The 24,119-nt window shown below is 44.7% G+C and overlaps 1 protein-coding gene and 1 long non-coding RNA gene across 4 annotated transcripts in view; one reads left to right on the plus strand and one right to left on the minus strand.

The window, feature by feature from the left end:
* The window catches only part of ADA (adenosine deaminase), a 60,938-nt gene extending 54,286 nt beyond the window's left edge, over window positions 1-6,652 (plus strand). For 2 of the 3 annotated variants that reach the window (XM_085860819.1, XM_085860821.1), the window contains 2 exons: window positions 235-302; window positions 4,890-6,652. In XM_085860819.1, coding sequence (XP_085716945.1) covers window positions 235-302; window positions 4,890-5,133 — 312 coding nt within the window. In that variant the 3' untranslated portion in view covers window positions 5,134-6,652. The remainder of the gene's footprint in view (window positions 1-234; window positions 303-4,889) is intronic. The other variant, XM_085860820.1, reaches the window with a different exon arrangement.
* LOC147009782 (uncharacterized) lies at window positions 11-16,162 on the minus strand. The gene is made up of 3 exons (XR_015052640.1): window positions 15,679-16,162; window positions 11,520-11,578; window positions 11-383 (listed from the first exon to the last, which is right to left on the minus strand). It is a non-coding gene; the product is annotated as an uncharacterized LOC147009782 (long non-coding RNA).
* Window positions 16,163-24,119: the final 7,957 nt, after the last annotated feature.

The raw sequence follows: 24,119 nt of genomic DNA on the forward strand, positions 1-24,119 counted from the left end.
GTGAGGAGTCAATCTCTGGGGTTCATGGCTCATAATTCACGAGGAGGTTAAAGGTCACTTGTAGGTAAATATGTCAATTGCATGGTCGTACTGTATTTTGATTTTCTCAGAAACGTTTCTACTTTTCCTGAAGTTCGATCAGCAGTTATCAACTTAAGGCTTTCACAACATCTCTTGTCATTTCATTGTGGTATACATAAGGAAACAAGCACATAATCCATTTTTATGGTGCAGATGTGTCCATGGTCGAGTCACATTACTGGTGCCTACGTTGGAGATTTCAACAAGCATCCACTCATCAGGTAATCATAGGCATCTCTCAAAACCTTGGTGTTTATCTTGAGGAAAACAGTAACCATATCCACAGAGATCTCCGCATTTATCTGCACACACAAAAAAAACAAAAAACTGTTGTCGCCACTGTTCGGCTTCTGTGCAGGTAAAGCTGTTGCTACTTCAGATAGCAATGTTTTACAGGTTTGACGCCTGACGTGAGGACATCCTGTCCCATTTGATGTGCACGCACTTGCTTCTTTACACACGTTTAACTCTCCTGGACACCTTGGAAAATAAAACACTGATCTGGCGAAGAGTTGCTGGACACATCAACTAAAGAACCTTGTCAAGAAATACGAAGATATCCACATTAATTACACAACCATAAATGATGCTCTTACTGAACCAACCATCCTCGACCTGAACCAACCATCCTCTACCTTAATCAACCATCCTCTACCTTAACCAACCATCCTCTACCTGAACCAACCATCCTCAATCTGAACCAACCATGTTTTACCTGAACCAACCATCCTCTACCTGAACCAACCATCCTCTACATTAACCAACAATCCTCTATCTTAACCAACCATCCTCTACCTTAACCAACCATCCTCTACCTTACCAACCACTTTAACCAACCATTCTCTATTTGAACCAACCATCCTTTACCTGAACCAATCATCCTCGATCTGAACCAACCATCCTCTACCTTAAACAACCATATTAACCAACCATCCTCTATCTGAACCAACCATCCTTTACTTAAACCAACCATCCTCTACCTTAACCAACCATCCTCTACCTTAACCAACCATCCTAACCAACCATCCTCGACCATAACCCACCATCCTCAACCTTAAACATCCTCTATCTTAACCAACCATCCTCTACCTTAACCAACCATCTTAACCAACCATCCTCTACCTTAACCAACCATCCTCTATCTGAACCAACTATCCTCTATCTGAACCAACCATCCTCGAACTGAACCAACCATCCTCGACCTGAACCAACCATCCTCTACCTGAACCAACCATCCTCTATCTGAACCAACCATCCTCGACCTGAACCAACCATCCTCGACCTGAACCAACCATCCTCGACCTGAACCAACCATGCTCTATCTTAACCCACCATCCTCTACCTTAACCAACCATCTCAACCAACCATCCTCGACCTGAACCCACCATCCTTTACCTGAACCAACCATCCTCTACCTGAACCAACCATCCTCTATCTGAACCAACCAACCTCTACCTTAACCAACCATCCTCTACCTTAACCAACCATCCTCTATCTTAACCAACCATCCTCTACCTTAACCAACTATCTTAACTAACCATTCTCTATCTGAACCAACCATCCTCTATCTGAACCAACCATCCTCTATCTGAACCAACCATCCTTGACCTGAACCAACCATCCTCGACCTGAACCAACCATCCATTACCTTAACCAACCATCCTCTACCTTAACCAACCATCTTAACCAACCATCCTCGACCTGAACCAACCATCCTCTATCTTAACCAACCATCCTCTACCTTAACCAACCATCCTCTACCTTAACCAACCATCTTAACCAACCATCCTCGACCTGAACCAACCATCCTCGACCTGAACCAACCATCCTCTATCTGAACCAACCATCCTCTATCTGAACCAACCATCCTTTACCTTAGCCAACCATCCTCTACCTTAACCAACCATCTTAACCAACCATCCTCGACCTGAACCAACCATCCTCTATCTTAACCAACCATCCTCTACCTTAACCAACCATCCTCTATCTGAACCAACTATCCTGTATCTGAACCAACCATCCTCGAACTGAACCAACCATCCTCGACCTGAACCAACCATCCTCGACCTGAACCAACCATCCTTGACCTGAACCAACCATCCTCTACCTCAATCAATCATGCTCTATCTTAACCCACCATCCTCCACCTTAACCAACCATCTTAACCAACCATCCTCGACCTGAACCAACCATCCTCTATCTGAACCAACTATTCTCTATCTGAACCAACCATCCTCGACCTGAACCAACCATCCTCTGCTTTAACCAACCATCCTCAATCTTAACCAACCATCCTCTCCCTGAACCAACCATCTTAACCAACCATCCTCTACCTGAACCCACCATCCTTTACCTGAACCAACCATTCTTTACCTTCGCCAACCATCCTCCACTTTAACCAACCATCTTAACCAACCATCCTCTACCTTAACCCACCATCTTAACCAACCATCCTCTATCTGAACCAACCATCCTCGACCTGAACCAACCATCCTCTGCTTTAACCAACCATCCTCAATCTTAACCAACCATCCTCTCCCTGAACCAACCATCTTAACCAACCATCCTCTACCTGAACCCATCATCCTTTACCTGAACCAACCATTCTTTACCTTCGCCAACCATCCTCCACTTTAACCAACCATCTTAACCAACCATCCTCTTCCTTAACCAACCATTCTTTACCTTCGCCAACCATCCTCTACCTTAACCAACCACCCTCTACCTTAACTCACCATCTTAACCAACCATCCTCTATCTGAACCAACCATTCTTTACCTTCACCAACCATCCTCTCCCTTAACCAACCATCCTCTACCTTAACCAACCATCCTCTTCCTGAATCAACCATCCACTATCTGAACCAACCATCCTCTATCTGAACCAACTATCCTCTACCTGAACCAACCATCCTCTATCTTCACCAACCATCCTCTATCTTAACCAACCATCCTCCACCTTAACCAACCATCCTATACCTGAACCAACCATCCTCTTCCTGAATCAACCATCCACTATCTGAACCAACCATCCTCTATCTGAACCAACTATCCTCTACCTGAACCAACCATCCTCTATCTTCACCAACCATCCTCTATCTTAACCAACCATCCTCCACCTTAACCAACCATCCTATACCTGAACCAACCATCCTCGACCTGAATCAACCATCCTCTATCTTAACCAACCATACTCTACCTTAACCAACCATCTTAACCAACCATCCTCTTCCTGAATCAACCATCCACTATCTGAACCAACCATCCTCTATCTGAACCAACTATCCTCTATCTGAACCAACCATCCTCTATCTGAACCAACCATCCTCTATCTTAACCAACCATCCTCTGTCTTAACCAACCATCCTCCACATTAACCAACCATCCTATACCTGAACCAACCATCCTTTACCTGAATCAACCATTCTTTACCTTAGCCAACCATCCTCTACCTTTACCAACCATCCTCGACTTCAACGAACCTCGGTTGTGTAATGGTTCGAAGGTCAGCTCTGATTATGGGAGGCCGATGGTTCTAACCATGGATGAGTCATACCAAAGCTGCTTACTTGCTTGATACTGGGCATTTAAAAAGGATAGAGCACGGACAAACAACCATAGGTTGGCAACCATAGCGCAAACTTTGAACAAATTTGGGTTTGACTTGAGGTTTTTGCACTTGATTATAAAAAGCCAATTTGCTTACGGATTTCTATTAACGGGATCTTCTGTTCTTTTTTTCATTCCAGTCTGTCAAACGTCTTCCAGAAAGTTCAGTAATATCAGTCATGTCTTTACCTGCAAGATCAGATTGTTTCGACATATTAATTGTGTTGTTCGAACAATGAAAAACCAACAACGAAATTTGTTGCAATCATTTTTCATCACCGAGATGTACTAAGTTCAATCCTGAACAATGACATTATTATTATAATTATTATTATTATTATTATTATTATTATTATTTGCCATTCTTATTAAATTTAGCATTGTTGGTCATTTGCATGCCTGGTGTTGGCTTAATGGTTAGAGTGTTGGGCTTGGGATCCTTGGCTCCTGAGTTCAAATCCTGCTCAGCTGTTGAATTAATTCCAGGTGGGGTTAATTCGACCTGTCATCCATTAGAGGTCAGAAAAATGAGTGCCAGCATGCTGGTATCCTGTGTCGGAGTGGCGACCCGTCCAGGATTGTGCCCAGTAGCCAAAGGGGACTGTTTAGGCAGCACCAATGCTCTGCACAGAATATGGTCCCAATGTCCTCCTCCTTCATGATGTTTTGGCTTTCAGAGTTCCGGCTCACTTAAACCTCCTTGTTTTGTTTTTGCTCACCGAGGAACAATCCACCGTAGTGGGGCAACTTAGCTAAATATAGCATAACAATTGTGCATTTTGTAAGGAAAGCACCAAATTTGGCACACGAGTAGCCTATCATATTATGACCAGATTTGGATATTGGGCCATCTCAAAATTTTTGATGGCAGTGGAAAATGGCTGCCACAGCCATCAGCGTCTGAATTTGAGATGGCCCAATATCCAAATCTGGTCATACTATGTTAGGCTACTCGTGTGCCAAATTTGGTGCTTTCCTTACAAAATGCACAATTGTTATGCTAAGTTGCCCCACTACCTTTGTTTGGATTATACCTGCGTAACTCATGGTTCTGGTTAACGAAACCTTGGCAGAAGTTTCCCGATTTTGAATTCATCAGAAAAAAAACTGGATTATCCGATTGAATTTGTTTTGTTGTTGAATGAAGGAATTGTGACTCGATCTTTTTCCGTTATTTTCCATTTGATTGCATATCGACAGATTCCTGGCTGATGGAGCAAGCCTCTCTTTGAACACAGATGACCCGCTCATCCTGGGATCAACTCTCGAAACGGATTACTGCTTAGCTCGTCGCCACATGTCTTGCACCGAAGAAAATTTCATTGCAATGGTCGGTGCTCTTTGGAACTTTTGTTGGATGGAGATGATGACCAATGTTAGAGGAGTGAATAGATGCTTGGAAGGACATTGCTTGGAACGAGTGCTTAGCTGTAGGTTTTTGTAGCAGAGTTTTGAAACCGACTTTCTGTGATTGTTAGGAGTAATCTGGTCCAAGGCAGATCTCTTCACACCATCCCTGCTCCCTCCACCCGAGCCCTATTTGTGATAACTTACATGTTGCCCTCTCCCTACGCGTATTCCTTCACAACCTCCTTTCCTTTTCCTCCATCCTCCACACTCTCAATCACTCACTTTCCCGATTCTGCCCCGTTACTCCACTTCCTTTGAGACTTCATCTGTTGCTTTCGTTATCTTTTACGTATGTATTAACCTCCATCCTTACAATTACTTGAATATTACGGAACATCCACACACATTTAACAACTACAGACAGGGTACCACCAGTAAACGATGAACCATTCTTTCCGAGAAATGTCATGTGACTATCTTTAACGTCCATACCATTTATGCACACTGGACCACCGATTCAAAGGATGGGATTGGACCAGGGGAGGAGGGGGGGGTTGGGAATGTGGGTGGAAGAGGATGTCTGAGATGCCCACCCCTTGCCACACGAGCTTTTGAGTTGTCATGCCTGGGTTAAAATCCTGGGCCAGCCATAAACTGTCATTCCGGTGTCTCACAGGCAGGGTGAGGCATCAATATGTGCCGCCCCTCGGATGGACGTTAAAGCCTGGTGTTGGCTTAGCGGTTAAGGTGGCTGACTTTGGATTCTAGGGTCCTGAGTTTTAGCCCCTGTTGTCTGCTGAATTAACACCAGGTGGGGTTGACTCAGCCTGTCATCTGAGTACCAGTGTACTGGTAATAGGGGAATTGCATCAGCGGCACAGCCGCGCCCTCAGCCAATGATTCTACCTGCAGCCTTGTGCTGCAGACAAATGAGGAGGAGGAGGATGCATGTTAAACTTCATGTTCCATTAGTTGCTGGATGTTGAAGATCCCACAGAGTCCTTCACAAAGAGTAGGCGATCTATTGCCGGCACCCTGAACGTATTACAAATTCCTGCTCAAACCTACGGGGGGGGGGGGGGGCACTGCATCAGTGGCACGACTGCAGTCCCAGCATTGATACACCAGCAGCAACAGGCTGCACACACTGAATTAATTAATCAGCCCGTGCCAGCGATGCACCCAGAAAGTTTTAGTCAGATCTGGTATCAACATAATTGAAGGACTAACGTGGTATTCGAGCAGATGTTGATTCTCAGATTCCTGTATTCAGATTTATGACGTCAAGGAAGCAGCTACTCTTTCCAATTAACACTTCATACAATTCAACATTATGCAACTACTTGTATTCTAGAAAAGCCCAAGATGTCTGTGACCACTACGTAATACTACAATGCAATGGTGATGCGTTTGTCGATTGGGAATTGTAATTAAAGCCATGCACACCACATCTCTTTCCTTTCCACATGCTTCCAGAACATGGCTGCTGCTTCTGCGTCCTTTCTACCACAATCAGAAAAGGTTGCTCTGGTGGAATCCCTACGCACGTCCTACGGCCTGACCTCAACCTGAATTGTGTGTCTTGTAAAAATAAATCAGAATTCAAGAACTTACTGGCTGCCTGTTATCTTTGATATCACTTCACGTTGTTATATGAGATAGATGTCATCAGTCAGCTTTGACTACAACTTGCATTCGATCATCTTCACGATGTGAGCGAAATCCACAATGTGCTGCGCCATGTTTGAATGCCACTGAAATAGTGGAGAATCGCAGAGGTCACGTGATTAGTTTGGACTGCGATGTTGGGAAGCAAGGAAATGTGATCAGATGTTCACCAATAATTTTCGATTGATCGTTAAGTTTCTCTAAAACTGGGTTGATGGCAACGTGGGTTGCACTTAAATAGGAAGTAGAGACTTTGAATTTGAATGCCTATTGCTGATGCTTGCCATTCCATGGAGTGAACTATAAGGGGGGCATATATTTAATGAGGACATTTCACAGTGAAGAAGGAAAGTGGGTGCAGGCTCATAATACTGATAAAGCATTGAGGTATGATGACAAGTTGTGAACGATTTTGTGGCAAAGAACCAATCCTGGACATGGAGAAAGTATGTTTCAGGTTGCTGAAATATTTGCTCTGAACAGCCATAGAAATTGAACCTACAACAATGAGGACAGTGCAGCAAGGGTTGAAACACAGCACCGCCAAGCCACTTGAGGTGGGGGTTAAGTTAAGAAAGGAACTGTATTATATTACACTAGCAGGTTACCGTGGAACATCCACGCAATGTAAAATGTGACTTCAGGTCCTCAATTCTCCCCTCCCGCCCCCTTCTCACAAGCCCCCAAGTCATCAACCCACCCTCACAACCCCAAGTCATCACCCCCCTTCCCTAACCTCAAGGCCTCAACCTCCACCAGCCAACCCCAAGTCCTCACCCTCCCCCTTCACCTCCCGACCTTAAGGCATCGATTCTCTTCCCCACTCCAAGCCTTCAAACCCCCTCCCTACCCATCATGGTCACCTGTCCAACTCACAATCCCATGAGATATGCGGAAAATATATGTGACCAAGAGCATGTCATGGCCCATCACAGTTGCCTGTCGCAACTCACAGTCCCGCGAGATATGCGAAAAAGATATGTGACAATAAACGTCCAGAAACCAATTATCTTCTTCCTGATGCATCAATACACGTGTCATTAAAAGTAAATAATGACCTCAGACAAAGACCTTTTATAATGATATGAGGTTATTTGTATGCATAATCAAGGCTTGTGGGAGAGCTGTAACACGGAATAGATCAGGATGCAACATAATACAATCGCAAAAATATCCAATTTGATTGGGATCACATTGTTGTCATGGGTACCGTTTTCTCTTTGCTACATGGGGCTTTTCCCTTTGCCATGTGGGGCTTTCCTCTTTGCAACTAACCAAGATGAGCATAACCTGAAAAAGAAAGAAAAAATTAATTAATTCTATTTTGCACCCTCTTGGCTTGGTATTGAGTGAGATGGTTTACGAACGGGGGGCCTTTTGATTATCACTGGTGACCCTCAAGTGTTATTGCAGAAGGTCCTCAGACAGAAGATCAAATGGGGTCTATAGGATCTTAGTGTCCTAGATGGTCTTAGGGGTCTTAAGGGTCTAAGGAGTTGAAAGGGTGCAAATGTTGGAAGGGCATAAAGGGTCTTAAAAGGTCCAAAGGGTATAAAAGGTCTAAGGGCTCTTATCTTAAGGTGTACATGTTTAAGAGGTATGTTCCAATAGTCCGAAATTAAAAGACATAATTAATAGACGTAGTCAAAGTCCAATTATCAATGTCCCTGTGTCGTAAGAGGCGACCAGGGTTGCGTCAGGAAGGGCATCCGGCATAAAAAAAAACATGTGCCAAATCACTATGCGGATCATACAGATGATCCGCTGTGGCGACCCCGAACGGGACCAGCCGAAAGAAGAAGAAGAAGAAGTCAAAGTCCAATTATCTATCTATAATTCCAGCTGTGTGTGTGTGTGTGTGTGTGTGTGTGTGTGTGTGTGTGTGTGTGTGTGTGTGTGTGTGTGTGTGTGTGTGTGTGTGTGTGTGTGTGTGTGTGTGTGTGTGACCACTGTTTCTCGACAACCGCTGGTCCGATCTAATTGAAACTTGCCAGGTATATTGCTGGGGACCTGAGGATGTGCCTTTTCAAGGTTTGATATTAATCGGACAAGCGCTTCCCAAGTTATGGCCATTTATTTACCAAACCAATGACAAGACACGTTGTGTGGGCGTGGCCGATGGGGAAGAGAAGCACACCCACGTTCCCCATTACGGGTTACAACGTACGGGCTTCCGGAGAGTGTTGACTTCGTGTATTCTAATAATTTCTCGATTTCTTATGCGCATTTAGAGATAAACACAATGGCCCAAGTTATGATCGTTTTCAAATTAGACGGTGTATAAATTTCGGGAACATCAGAGTGCTGGTATGCTCTGAACCAGGAAGTAAATTTTTTCTCTCTCTTCTCTTCTCTTTTTGTTTTTCCTTGCCACGACATTGCGAAAAGGAAAAATACGTTGGCGCTAATTGCATGATTGGGTATTAAAAATAAATTGCGAATAATCGTAACTGCGAATAATATCGAACTACAGGGTCACGCACGTACGGACACGTGAGAGCGAAGAAACGGCCTGTGTGGTCTATTTATTTATTATTATTATTATTATTTATATTTATTTATTTATTTATTTATTTATTTATTTTTTACGGACACATACTAGTAAGTAATTAATAGACGGAGTCAAGGTCCAATAAGATAAGTAATTAATCCACGTACTCACCGTCCAACTCACGTTCAAACAGTACGTGATTAATAGACATCCCCACATGGGTCGACCAAGACTTCACCTTGACGAGGGTTCACCGTCCACCCATATTTTTCGGTTTTATATAATACAGGACATAGATATGATGTGAATCGGATGAAAATTGAGGAGTTATATGACCGTGACCTTTGACCATTCAAACTCAAAAACAATGGGCTTCCAGCTTGTAGCTACCTCGACCAGGTGGTAAAGTTTCGAGAAAATCTGAGTTTAAATGTGACATGTAGAGGATTCACATCCAAACAGGTCATCAAAGAGGACAGACAAGGAGCTGCAAGCACGCAACCAGTGACTGGGAATGACCAACCAGCCGTGCCCTTCTCGGTCACTCAACCAGCTTCATCTGTGGTAGCCATTTTGATAAAGTTGCCACCATTCTGTCCTAATGACCCACTGCTGTGGTTTATGCAAGTCAAAGCCCAATTCCCTCCCAGAACATCACTACCGAGTTGACGTGGTTCAAATACATTGTTGGCTCCTTGTCACCGGAGCATGCGATGGAGGTGAGAGATATTTCACAACAACCTCCAACGAACAATCCGTACACAACTTCAAGGTCCGCACTCATGAAGTGCAAGACCCCCCTCTGAGCACTGCTGCTTTCAACAACTTCTTACAACTGAGGTTTAGGAGGTCGAAGACCCACACAACCACTGCGTCATATGCAGCAGCTTCTTGGTGACCACATTGACACTTTCCACTCGTTGCTCCTTCATGAGTTGTTCTTCCAACGTTTACGACCACACGTCTGCATGATACTTTCAACGAACGCAGAGCTGGCACACCACCTGCCACTGCGGATCTGGATGGTCATCTCATTGACACCATTACACCAACCGTGGTTAATGTGACACCTCCACCCAAGCACGTTGCACAGATGCAATCTGGAATGGCGGACATTAATAAGCTCATCCTGGAGCTCCATTTTGTGCAACGCCAGTTGTGCCCATCTTCGTGTAGCCTAGACCTTATACAGACAGAGATAGAGCGAGAGCGAGAGCGAGAGCGAGAGCGAGAGCGAGAGAGAGAGAGAGAGAGAGAGAGAGAGAGAGAGAGAGAGAGAGAGAGAGAGAGAGAGAGAGAGAGAGAGAGAGAGAGAGAGAGAGATGCCATGCCTCAAGCTGCCATTCACCTTTACCTTCCCATGAACACTCCAGATTGGTGTTTGTACCACGTGACTTTCGGTGCTGATACTCAATCTGTGTCCTGGCTGGAGGGAAATGACGAGGCCTACAACTAATGAGACCTTGTCTGATGCCCCCAAATTCGTGCGGCCATTCAGAGCGACAATGACACGTACTCCTTTATCACTCGGTTGTTATTCCCCATGAATTCTCTATGTGCACCCACATATTCGTACAGCATGATGCTGTCCGGAAACCCTTGCAATGCCATTATGATGGACCTCACCAAGTTCTACAACGCTCCGAGAAGACCTTCATCCTCAATATTAATGGTGGTCGTGAGACAGTCTCCATAGATCGCTTGAAACCAGCTTTTCTTGATGCAGCATCAGAGTCAATCCTCCCAATGACCAAACCGATGAGTAAATCCTCGACGGGTCGACATACAACACAGACTACAATAATACCATTACCATTGTATACAACTCGCTCTGTGCATCATGTACACTTCCCAGCATGATACTGATGAGTACAACTTGCTTGTTGACCATTTCTCTTTGCTGTGACTTTTATTTTCACATGGACAGTCCACATCTCTTGTTCTCCAATTTTACATATTTTGTTTGTACCTTCCGTTTGATTCACACACGAGGAGGTGGAGTACTGTCGCAGAATCATTTTGCCTTGGATTTTACATGTAGATATGCTTGAGCTCTGGTTTATCGGGGGATTTCCAATACGGGGTATTCCTGGGAAAAGGACGAGTGAGTTGGACGGTGGCGACTTAAATAAAGAGAATTGACTCGGAATTCGAACGTCTCGGACGTCTTTTGTTCCACACTGTAATATAAACAAATGCGAAGAAATATCTATCATTGCACTAAACAGTTTTTAATAACCCCTATAGATCATTCCCACAACAATATATAAAGCTCTTTCAAAACACTGACTCACTCGCTCACTGATATAAATGTTTAGTACCTTCCAGGTGTGTAGAAAGCTGAAAATTCACGTACTGATGCAACTCGAAGCCAACATCCCTGGGGGGGGGGGGGACACCACAAAACCATTGGAAAATTTCCATGAACGAAAATATCCGTAAATAAAAGTCGGCCAGAGAAGCATCGGTCTATTCACTGCGAGGCATGCAACCCAAAACAATGGAGCTTGGACTCAAACTGGTTGCTTGGCAATGCTAGCTAACACATGCCTATTGTTTTATAACTTTTGCCGTATTTCTATTTTAAAAAGAACAAATACTTCAACTGTAAGTTTTGAATAAAGACCTCATTCTCATCACTAATCCTTGATTTACTTGAGTTATATCGCTGGTTTCAGAATGCAAGCAAAATGTACTTCATCAAATATATAATTAAAAAAAAATCTCTCTGTGTGTCTGTCTGTGTCTGTGTCTGTGTCTGTGTCTGTGTCTGTGTCTGTGTCTGTGTCTGTGTCTGTGTCTGTGTCTCTCTCTCTCACACACACACACACACACACACACACACACACACACACACACACACACACACACACACACACACACACACACACGACATCATCAAATATGTAAAGCTTAAATTAATTACTTGCAAATACAATCCATCACTTCGCTGATGGGATTATTAAGGGTGGGGAAGAGGGAGGGAAGAGAGAGGAGGGAGGGGAAGGATAGAGGAGGGAGAGAGGAAGGAGAGGAGGGAGAGAGAGGAGGGAGAGAGGAGGGATGGGAGGAAGAATTGAAGGCAGGGAAGCGAGGGAGAGAGGACAGAGGGGAGGAGAGAGAGAGAGAGAGAGAGAGAGAGAGAGAGAGAGAGAGAGAGAGAGAGAGAGAGAGAGAGATAGAGAGGTTTGAGAGAGAGAGATAGAGAGGTTTGAGAGAGAGAGAGAGATGAGAGAGAGAGAGAGATGAGAGAGAGAGAGAGATGAGAGATATAGAGAGGTGAGAGATATAGAGAGGTGAGAGAGATATAGAGAGGAGAGAGAGAGAGAGAGAGAGAGAGAGAGAGAGAGAGAGAGAGAGAGAGAGAGAGAGAGAGAGAGAGAGAGAGAGAGAGAGAGAGAGAGAGAGGTTTGAGAGAGAGAGATAGAGAGGTTTGAGAGAGAGAGAGATGAGAGAGAGAGAGAGATGAGAGAGAGAGAGAGATGAGAGATATAGAGAGGTGAGAGATATAGAGAGGTGAGAGAGATATAGAGAGGAGAGAGAGAGAGAGAGAGAGAGAGAGAGAGAGAGAGAGAGAGAGAGAGAGAGAGAGAGAGAGAGAGAGAGAGAGAGAGAGAGAGAGAGAGAGAGAGAGAGAGAGAGAGAGAGAGAGAGAGAGAGAGAGAGAGAGAGAGAGAGAGAGAGAGAGAGAGAGAGAGAGAGAGAGAGAGAGAGAGAGAGAGAGAGAGAGAGAGAGAGAGAGAGAGAGAGAGAGAGAGAGAGAGAGAGAGAGAGAGAGAGAGAGAGAGAGAGAGAGAGGTTTGAGAGAGAGAGAGAGAGAGAGAGAGAGAGAGAGAGAGAGAGAGAGAGAGAGAGAGAGAGAGAGAGAGAGAGAGAGAGAGAGAGAGAGAGAGAGAGAGAGAGAGAGAGAGAGATTTGAGAGAGAGAGAGAGACAGAGAGAGAGACAGATAGAGAGGTTTGAGAGAGAGGGTTAGGGATGGGAGGGAGAGGGTTAGGGGTGGGAGGGAGAGGGATAGGGGTGAGAGAGAGAGAGAGAGAGAGAGAGAGAGAGAGAGAGGGGGATGGGAGAGGAGAGTGCAGAAGGGGAGAGGAAGGGGAGGGAGAGTGCAGAAGGGGGGAGTGCAAAATGGGAGAGGAAGGGGGGATTCCAGCATATGTGATGCCCAGTTTAACATCCATTCAAGAGACAACACATGCATTGATGAATCACTTTGCTTGTGAAACACCAGGATGATAGCTTATAGCTGGGTCGGGATTCAAACCCAGGTGAGACAACTTAGAGCGAGCGTGTGTACCTCTCGGCTATCCTGCTGTGATCTGGCGATCCATTGCTTTATAAAAACTGAATTGATCCGAACAGCAGTTCCAACTGCTAAAACGAGAAAAGAAGAAGCATTCATTTGTCCAATTCACACATTCTTTGACAGCCCTTCCAAGGGGAGGGGGCGGGAAGGGAAAGGGAAGGAAGCATGAGGAGATGGGAGTGGAAGGCAGCATGAGGGGGAAATGGCAGTGTGAAGGTGGGGAAGCAGCGTGAGGTGGTGGGAGGGGGGGGGAGGCATCACGAGGGGAGGGGAAGGAAGCACGATGGGTGGAAGGCAGCATGAGGGGACAGGAGTGGAAGGGAATATGAGGGGATGGGAGTGGAAGGCAGCATGAGGGGGAAATGGCAGTGCAAAGGTGGGGAAGCAGCGTAAGGTGGGGGGGGGAGCAGCACGACGAGAGGGGAAGGAAGCACGATGGGGGAAGGCAGCGTGAGGAAGGAGGCAGAGCAATGGGTGGGAAGGCAGCGTGAGGGGGTGGAGGCAGTGCAAGGGGGAGGGGGGAGACAGTATGAGAAGTGTGAAAGCAGAGCGAGGGGGTGGAGGCAGTGCAACGGGGGAGAGAGACAGCACGAGGGGTGGAAAAGGCAGCGCGAGGGGGGCAGGCAGCATGAGGGGGCAGGCAGAGTGAGGGGGGAGGCAGCACGAGGGTGTGGGGAGGCAGTGCAAGTGGAGGGGAAGGCAGCACTTGGGGAGGGGAAAGCAGCGCGAGAGGGAGAGGGAGGCAGCATGAGGAGAGCGGATCGGTGATAAAACGTGTCCAAACAGCAACATTTTATTTTTAACTACCGGGTTCTAGATTAAAAAAAAAAACTTGGCAGGAGCATTTGAAAACCCACGCTATCTACCTGGCAAATTTAAAACTAAACCATCAGTCCTTAACATATGGGGAGGGGTGGAGGTGCAGGGGGGTGGGAGGGAGATGGATTGGGGTGAGGGAAAGAGGTAGAGGGGTGAGAGACACAGAGGGCGGCAGAGAGAGAGAGAGAGAGAGAGAGAGAGAGAGAGAGAGAGAGAGAGAGAGAGAGAGAGAGAGAGAGAGAGAGAGAGAGAGAGAGAGAGAGAGAGAGAGAATAGAGGGGAAAGAGTGAGAAGGTGAGAGGGATAGGTGAAGGAGGGAGAGGGGTGGCAGAGAGAGACAGTGGGAGAGAGAGGAAAAGGGGTGGGAGAGAGAGTGGAATGGGAGAGTGAGGGGTTGAGGAGGGACAGACAGAGACAGAGAGGTGAGAGAGGGAGAGGGGTGAGAGAGGGAGAGGGGTGAGGGAGGGAGAGTGGTTATAGTTTGGAGAGGGAGAGACATGGGAGGGGGAGAGAGATGAGATGGGGCAGAGAGGGGAGGGGAGAGTGAGGAGGGGGAGGAGAGGGAGGATTTCAGCAGATGTGATGTCCAATTTAACAGCACACACATTGGTAAATCACCCTGCCTGTGAAACACCAGGATAGGATGACAGTTTATAGCTGGGTCGTGATTTAACCTAGGCTCGACAGCTTAAAGCGAGCCTGAGTACCTCTCAGCTATCCTGCCATGATGTTCATGAAATATTTCATTTTTTTTATTTGTCTTTATGCAAAAGTGACAGGTCTTTTAATGAAAGAAGATCGTACGAAAACGGGAGACAAGGTGGAACATAAAATTGCACATTTTCAGTGAGCCAGCAACCGCCTGATACACCGCAGAACAATGCGGGGCCAATGCAGTCAAGTAGCCACTGAATATTGTTCAAGTCAATTGTTATACTAGTATTCAGTGTTAGCGCGAATATTGTGGAGCACTTGCTAAGTGGCTTAAGCACTCCAACGAATTGGTGAATAAGGAATGGCTCACTTGGCAAGCGATTAGCAATTGCTGACCAGTCATATTAAACACACACCTCCTGGAGATGCCTGAAATATCAAACTCTGTCTGAAAGATAAAAAAATTAACACATCTTTTTAGCAGTTGGAGTTGCTGCTAAATTCTATTCTGGAGCTTAGATTTTGTAACTTGGCTTAGTTTAAGAGATTCTTGAGTCTATGGCATTTGCGGAAATGAAATAAAGCCACAGACGCTGTTTAGGCCATCAGCCGTAAGCTGTATCGTGCAATTTCGTTCCACTCATTGGGGGGAGGGGGTAGACAAAACCTTGATAATATGATAGTATATATCCAAATACATACGTATCCAAAAGTTCTCCACTCAAATAGCTGCAGTTATTGTGTATTTTCATCTTGAAAATCGATACATTCCCTGTGCTCTCTCATTTGAATTTTCTCCACTCGGATCACGTGTGGGCCACGTGACGCCTCGACAGCCAATAGATCGGCTGACATTGTATGCCAATTACATCAGACTGTCACGTGACCAGCTAAATTGTCCAAGATGGCAGCTTCCTGCAGGGAGGAAATCACCGGCAGCTGATCGGCGATTTTTGATGAATATGGCCAGTGAGGACGCTCCCCAGTGTATTATTCACCAGGACAATGTAGCGAACGAAGAAGTGAAACGTTTTACATCTGTAAGATGGGATAAATGGAGAGAAAGTGTCAACAAATGGCTCGTCTTAGACGGTCACGAACGACGTTTAGCCGAGAGTGCCGGCGCGGGAGGACTAACTTCGATCATGGGCCTATTGTACCCGGAGTGCTGGTGTAAAGATTTCAAGCTACCCCCCCTTTCAAGTTACCTCCCGATAATGTGAAATCGATTTCAAGTTACCCCCGGGGGTAGCTATCATTTCTTCAAGCGCGACTGTGTCGCTGATGCAGTGCCCCTCTACCAGTCCACACTCTGGAACTGGTACTCATTTCGCCAACCTCGGAAGGATGACATGCTGAGTCAACCCCCGGTGCATTAATTCAGCGGCCGATGGGGCTTGAACTCAGGACCTTCGGATCCCAAGCCACCACCCTAACTACTGAGCCAACACCAGGCTACGCACTCAGCCTGTCATCCTTCCGAGATCGGCGAAATGAGTACCAGTTCCAGTGTGTGTACTGGGAGAGGGGCACTGCATCAGCGACACAGTCGCGCTTCAAGAAATGATAGCTACCCCGGCAGCTAAGCTGCCATACGACCACCACCACCACAACAAAATTGTGAATTAAAAATAAGCTGTTTTCATTGCCTTTCTTATACATTGATTTTATTGCGTTGTTTCCATAACTGTAAATATCGTCTGAGTTGGTTAAAAAGATATACCAGTATGTCTATTTGGATCAACTATATCGAAGAAGGATTTCATAAAAATGTGGCAAAAACTATAACTGTATGAGAAATACTGATTTCAATTAATAACAATAATAAAATAAAATCATTCATGATAAAATCAAAATTCATTGCAAACTCTTTAAAGGATGTCACGTGGTCAATGGTTTTTCCCTAATTAGTTTTCATTATCAATTAAATTACTATTTTTTATAAATAAATGTTTTGAGGGGGGTGGTAATCTGAAATTGTAGGGGGTAGGATGAAATCGATTTAAAGCTAACCCCGGGGGTAACTTGAAATCGATTTCAGATTATTGGGAGGTAACTTGAAAGGGGGGTAGCTTGAAATCTTTACACCGGCACTCCGGGTACAATAGGCCCATGATCGAAGTTAGTCCTCCCGCGCCGGCACTCTCGGCTAAACGTCGTTCGTGACCGTCTAAGACGAGCCATTTGTTGACATTTTCTCTCCATTTATCCCATCTTACAGATGTAAAACGTTTCACTTCTTCGTTCGCTACATTGTCCTGGTGAATAATACACTGGGGAGCGTCCTCACTGGCCATATTCATCAAAAATTACCGATCAGCTACCGGTGATTTCCTCCTTGCAGGAAGCTGCCATCTTGGACAACTTAGCTGGTCACATGACAGTCTGACGTAATTTGCATACGATGTCAGCCGATCTATTGGCTGTCGAGGCGTCACGTGGCCGACACGTAATCCGTGTGGAGAAAATTCAAATGAGAGAGCGCGGGGAATGCATCGATTTTCAAGATGAAAATACACAATAACTGTAGCTATTTGAGTGGAGAACTTTTGGATACGTATGTATTTGGATATAAACTATCATATTATCAAGGTTTTGTCTACCCCCCCCCCCCATGAGTGGAACGAAACTTGATTTTCAGGCACTTTCTGAGCCATGGATGATGGCCTCGTTGTCTCTGGGCGTTTATAAGCATTGAAAGGTATCCAGCGATTTGAAGCTATGATGAACAGACATTCGATTATATGAGTGAGGAAAGTGAAAAAAAACTCAAGGCATGGTTGAGCAAGCCAACAAAGATGGCGAATTAAGTCCCCAGCAAGGTAACAATCCATGGCCTCAAGGGAGAGCGAGGTGTTCGAGGATGCGCCTGATAAAGGAAATAATTGATTAAAGCCGTTAATTATCTTCAAAAGGGGTATTTTAATTAGCCCTAACACCCAATTTTCACTCATGCACTTCCTTAGAGTTCCTTTTGCATGATTTCATGGTTTTGGAGTTACGGAGGAGACACATACATGTCGTAACACAATTATAAATGAACAAGCAAACAGACAATATTTTTTGGACTAAAATTATATGCCCAGACCAGAAATTGAACCCAGGTCATCTGTATATGTCTCTATATGTGGAGAATTGTGTGCTTAGCCTGTGGATTGCCCAGATAACTTAGATGACAGAGTACTGGTATGGTTCACCAGAAGACCTGGGTTTCATTCCAGGTCTGGGTGCATAATTTTCCCAAAAAGAATATTATGTCTGTTTGCCTGTTCATGTATAATTGTATTACTCTGCCACCCTGTGGTTAATAAGTGGTCATGGATTTGTTCCACCCCCTCTCCCCATGGTAGGAAGAACCTCTCGTGGACAGGCTGTCACTGCTCCCGTGGTTGTAAGTGAGATCCTAGAAGCAGTGGTGTAAAAAGAGTTGCATCTCTATATGTGGGAGAATTGTGTACTTAGCTGGTGGGTCGCCAGATAGCTGAGATAGCAGAGCACTGGTACGGTTCACGAGACGACCTGGGTTTGATTCCTGGTCTGGGTGCATCTATCTATCTCTCTATATTAATAAAACTCTCATCTTATATGTATGTATGTCTGTATGTTCCCGAAATACAGTCAAAACAGTACACGATAGTGCAAAAATTTTCGGGCCGCCTTACTCACCATTCTCGTGCGGTGTGCAGCATCAAGTTTCATTCAAATCGGGCAACAAAAAAAATAATGAAAAAAATCCATTCCCGATTCAGTCAAGTACTCTTCAGGAGAATTTGATCAATGCAAACAACCTCAGTGGTATAGTTCGCTGGAGATTTTTTTTTTCTTGAAATGATTTATTTTAAAATCTCAAACATTTAGTATAGACAAAGAACTATTTATATTTAAGCATAAAATAAACATCACCATTTTAATCTAATACTTCCGTGTTCATTAATAAATAAAATTATGTTTAGAAGATTACACACAATAATTTCATCGACTTTCTTTTCTCCATTTTTTTTCATATTAACGCGCAATATAAAGTTTCATTCAAATCAGACAACGAAAAATATTATTTAAAAAATCAATTCCCGATTCAGTCAAGTACTCTTCGGGATTATTTGATCAATGCAAACAACCTCAGTGGTATAGTTCGCTGGAGATTTTTTTTTCTTGAAATGATTTATTTTAAAATCTCAAACATTTAGTATAGACAAAGAACTATTTATTTTTAAGCATAAAATAAACATCACCATTTTAATCTAATACTTCCGTGTTCATTAATAAATAAAATTATGTTTAGAAGATTACACACAATAATTTCATCGACTTTCTTTTCTCCATTTTTTTTTCATATTAACGCGCAATATAAAGTTTCATTCAAATCAGACAACGAAAAATATTATTTAAAAAATCAATTCCCGATTCAGTCAAGTACTCTTCGGGATTATTTGATCAATGCAAACAACCTCAGCGGTGTAGTTCGCTGGAGCTATCTTTTTTTTTTTGAAATGATTTTTTTTATCAACTGCTGTCACAACAGGAACCCAATGGGTTCACGGGTCTTCTCGTGTAACATTATATATATGTATATATATAAATTTATATATATATATATATATATATATATATATATTTATATATATATGTGTATATATATATATATATATATATATATATATATATATATAAATATATATATATATGTATATATATATATATATATATAAATATATATATACATATATATATATATATATATATATATATATATATATATATATATATATATATATATATGTATACATATATATATGAAAAAGAAAGACTGCCTCACATCTCTCACCTGTGAATGGAGAGAATAAACAATTAGCTCTCACTTAATCAACTGAACCCAAGTGGTTAGGATTATATAATTATACTGACTCCTCCCATACTCTTCGAGCTGAATAAAGCTACATAAAGCAATCACGAATGGCTACACAAGGTAAGCCCTTTGTGGTTTCAAACCCCTCCCAGAGTTCCTCCACAGCTGGAGAAACATACACAAATAGTTCACACATAAGAATCCCAATGCTTCATCAGTGACACCACAGTCAGAAATATGCACCACTCAGGCTCCCATGTATATACTATGTGTAAATGTCAAAAGCATTCAACATATCAATCAAATTTAAGTTTTTCATTTATATGTTGACTGCTTTTGACATTGACATGTGGTACATACTAGGGAGCCTCAGTGGTGCACATTTCTGTCTGTGCTGTCACTGATGATTTGCCACAAGTGATAATACTACTCCGGCAACTGAGGGGGTGTGTAACACTGGGATTCTCATGTGTGCACTATTTGATAATGTTTTTATAGCTGTGGAGAAACTCTGGGAAGGGTTTGAAACAGCAAAGGGCTTACCTTGTGTAGCCTTTCATGATTGTTTTATGGAGCTTCTTCAGCTCGAAGAGAATGGGAGGTCAAAAAAAAAATATATATATATGTATATGTACACACACACACACACACACACACACACACACACACACACACACACACACACACACACACACACACACAAACACTTGAATCAGCTGTGTTAATGTGATAATGTATTTGTGAGGAAGTAACTGAGAGCATGACTAAAGTCCTAAACACACATACATAAAGGCCTGTTGTTTGCATACCAAGTCAGATTAATGTTTTGATTGGCACGACAAACACGAAATGAGAAGTGTAGAGGCCATGAGGGGAAATGGTATATCTCAGAAGAGGGTTGAAGTGCAGAGATGGCTTCTTTCCCAGTGCCAACACTTTTGAGATCCCACATTCTTGTGCTGCCTCACATGTGATCTTGCCCTTTGTTCTAAGGCCTTCATCCTTCCCCCATCCCAGTCAGGTTGTATGCACCCATTCAGAAACCCATACCCTGTTACCCTTTCAAAATATAGATTCGTTGTTCATTTTCAGTCCTTGGTCCCCCTATTCTCTCATCTGTGGTGTCTCCTCTCTCAGTTCATACAGTGTTACCCTTCTCTGCAGTTCTTTAAGGTGCACCAAAAGCCATCTTGTGTTGTAACCCATGCCAGCCGTCGAGCTTTTATATTCCCACCAAATTTCCCCTATGCTTGTCATCGTTCCCATACAGCACGTGGCTGCAGGTTAGCATCAGTCCTTGCAGGAGGTTCGGCGGTGCCGTTGATGCAGTGCCCGTGGAGGTTAGAGCAGGAATTTGTAATTGGTTCAGGGTACTGTCGATAGCCTGCTTCCTCTTCTCGAAGGACATCTTGGGGTATTTAACATCCATTAACTAATGCAGGCAGATGGGATGCCCAGTGTCACGTCCATCCGAGGGATGGCACACACATTTATGCCTCGCGCTGCACGCGAAATACCATGATGACAGTTTACAGCTCGGTTGACATTCAAATCCAGGCTCAACAGCTCAGAGGTGAATGTGTGTACCTCTCGGCTATCCTCCCAGCTCTCCGCTCTGGCTAGCTGCCTACATTATGTTTGTTTGCATTCACCATTTTGTTTCCTGCCTAATCTGTTTGCATGCCCCTGATTTACTAACCTCTTCTGCATAAATTGTGCTGGGCTCTACATCTGTCTGTGCATCTTATTTTTCTCTACCCATCCGTCTGGACTCCTTGTTTGCCTGTTCCCCTCTACTCCATCGCCTGTGTATTTGCCTCTCAAACTCTGTTATCTTGTTCTTCCATGAACCATTGTCTCATTGTACATATTAAAAAATAGCTTTCATTGTGTCCCGTAAAGTAAGATGGAATGCAGGAGTCCCAGGCTAAAAAGAAGGGAGATCCTGCAACCAGCGAAATGTGCACAAATGCTATGAATGTTGTGATGAATAGCTTGGCCTGACAGATTATGCTCAGGTTGTCTCTGGCTTTAGAGACCAGCATGGAGACCTTGTGTTAGGTCAGGCCAGATTAGATCTGTGACTTGCTACAGGTATCATGTAAACCTGCACTAACCTGTTCCATGGTCGGGTTGTCGGCGACTAAACTGTCTCCCCCACCAGGTTTTTTTTTTGGTGAGGAGGGTGTTTGGATATGGACACCCAGCAGGATTAAAAACAAAACCTGTCAAATGGTGGAGGAGCTCCTTGTGAGTCAACGGCCATCCGTATATAGTGCCCAACTGTGTCTGCGGACGTCCTCCTGCAGTTGGGTCACTTCTTATTAGGAGGTTGGTGACAGGATTTGCACGCTGGCCACCGTAAAACCCTTCATTCCGCAAAACACAAAAACTCAAAGAAATCTGAAAACCCACTCCGTGGGAGTACCTCCTCTGCAGCTTCCCTTCGCAGGGCAGCTCACCGGATGACGGGATTGGGGCAAAGCCTTAGGGACCCCCAATCTTTGATGAGAGGGGGGAAACCACGGGGTAACATTCCCAGGTCAGATTGCAGGAGAGTGTGTCGGGGTGGTGCTGAGGTGTCGTCCACCAGACGGCGGTCTCCTTGGGTTAACCTAAGGCGGTCCCTTGCCTGGGTGCCTGGAATGTCCTATCCCTAAGAGGATGATCACCTGTCTCTGTTATCATCTGAGCTCAAGCATTTGGACATCGATATTGCAGCACTCTCTGAGGTTCGGAGACCGGATTGCTGCGAGATAATGGTGGGTGGTTACTCCTACTATTTATCTGGTCGTTCTGATGGTTACCATGCCCAAGGAGTTGCTGTAGCTGTGTCCAATAAGCTGACTCCAATGATATAATTGAAGTAACACCAGTTAACGAGCGTATTATGAGACTAAGGATTCGTCACTCCTTAGGTGTCATTTTCCTGGTCTCTGTTTATGCTCCGACTGAGGCGAGTGATCTCACCATGAAGGATGCATTCTACGCCACGCTCGAGTCTGTGGTTGATCAGTGCCGCAGACGAGATACACTTCTAGTCTTGGGGGATTTCAACGCATCGACTGGAACTGATAGGGATGGTTATGAGACATGTGTTGGTCCCCATGGGTCAGGAACTATGAACCAGAATAGCAGTAAGTTCCTTAACTTTGCAAGAAGTCATGGACTTAGGGTGGCTGGTTCATGGTTTCAGCGCCCACAAGCTCATCGCTGGACTTGGTATTCCAACGCTGGCGGTGTGGCAAAGGAGATTGACCATGTCCTCGTTGACGGTCGCTGGAGGATGATCTAGAACTGCAGGGTCTACCTGAGTGCTCAGTTCCTCAATACTGACCACTGGTTTGTTGTAGCAACTCTGAAGTTGCACCGTAAATCCAGGAGAATGGTACCATACCAGCCTAGGCTGGATGTTGGCAAGCTCAAGGATGAGAGGGTAGTTGAGGAGTTTGCGAACAAGCTGAGTGGAGATTTGGGGGTCTGGATGCTTTGGGAGGTCCTGAAGAGTTGTGAAGTGCCTTCAAGACCACCATCCTTGATGTTGCCGGTGGATGTCTTGGAACTCACCGAAGGGCAAAGAAGAATTTTGTCTCTCAAGGGACACTGGATACCATTGACCAAAGTCGCAGGGCCAGGCTGAATGGCAGAGCTGAGCTGTTCAGGGAGCTGAGGCGTAAAACTGTATGTGCACTAAGAGTGGACAAGGAGGCCTATGTGCGAGGAATCTGTGAGGGGGTAGAGCATCACCTGTGGCCAATGATTCTCGTCCTGCTTTCAGGGGAATTCATGCATTGCGTTCATCCAAGCCCATCCCTCGGTGTACTGCAATTAGTAATCAACTTGGTGTAATCAACCGTTCACAACAACCACCGCCACCACCAACATCTTCTCCACCACCGCCTTCACACAACCACCTTAACCACAAGTGCCCAACCACACTACCCTCACGACCACCACAAAACGCCAGCAACGCCGCCATTACAACAACCACCATAACCACCTCCCCGTTGCCACTTCAGCACGGTTTCGAGAATCCTGGCATTCATCAGGGGAGAACGGACGACGGCCTCACCCCTCCCCCCCCAACGAAAACACATGTGGAAAAGGAAGCAACGATCGGTAAAAGGAGAAGGTAAACGAAAAACCCCGATTCGGCGAGGAAAACGCCCTGCTTCTGGAAGTTTCGTGCGCGTGCTGGAAGAGGGCGGGGGGTGAAAGGGAGGGGCGAGGCGCCGTGGAAATAAAAGGGCACGCTGAACGCAAGGTCTCGGTCTCTCTCGGTCTCTCTCTCTCTCTC

The sequence above is a fragment of the Eptatretus burgeri genome, chromosome 17 (genome assembly GCF_056783735.1).
Source record: "Eptatretus burgeri isolate ZD-2024b chromosome 17, Ebu_testis_v1, whole genome shotgun sequence".
Classification (NCBI taxonomy): Eukaryota; Metazoa; Chordata; class Myxini; order Myxiniformes; family Myxinidae; genus Eptatretus; species Eptatretus burgeri.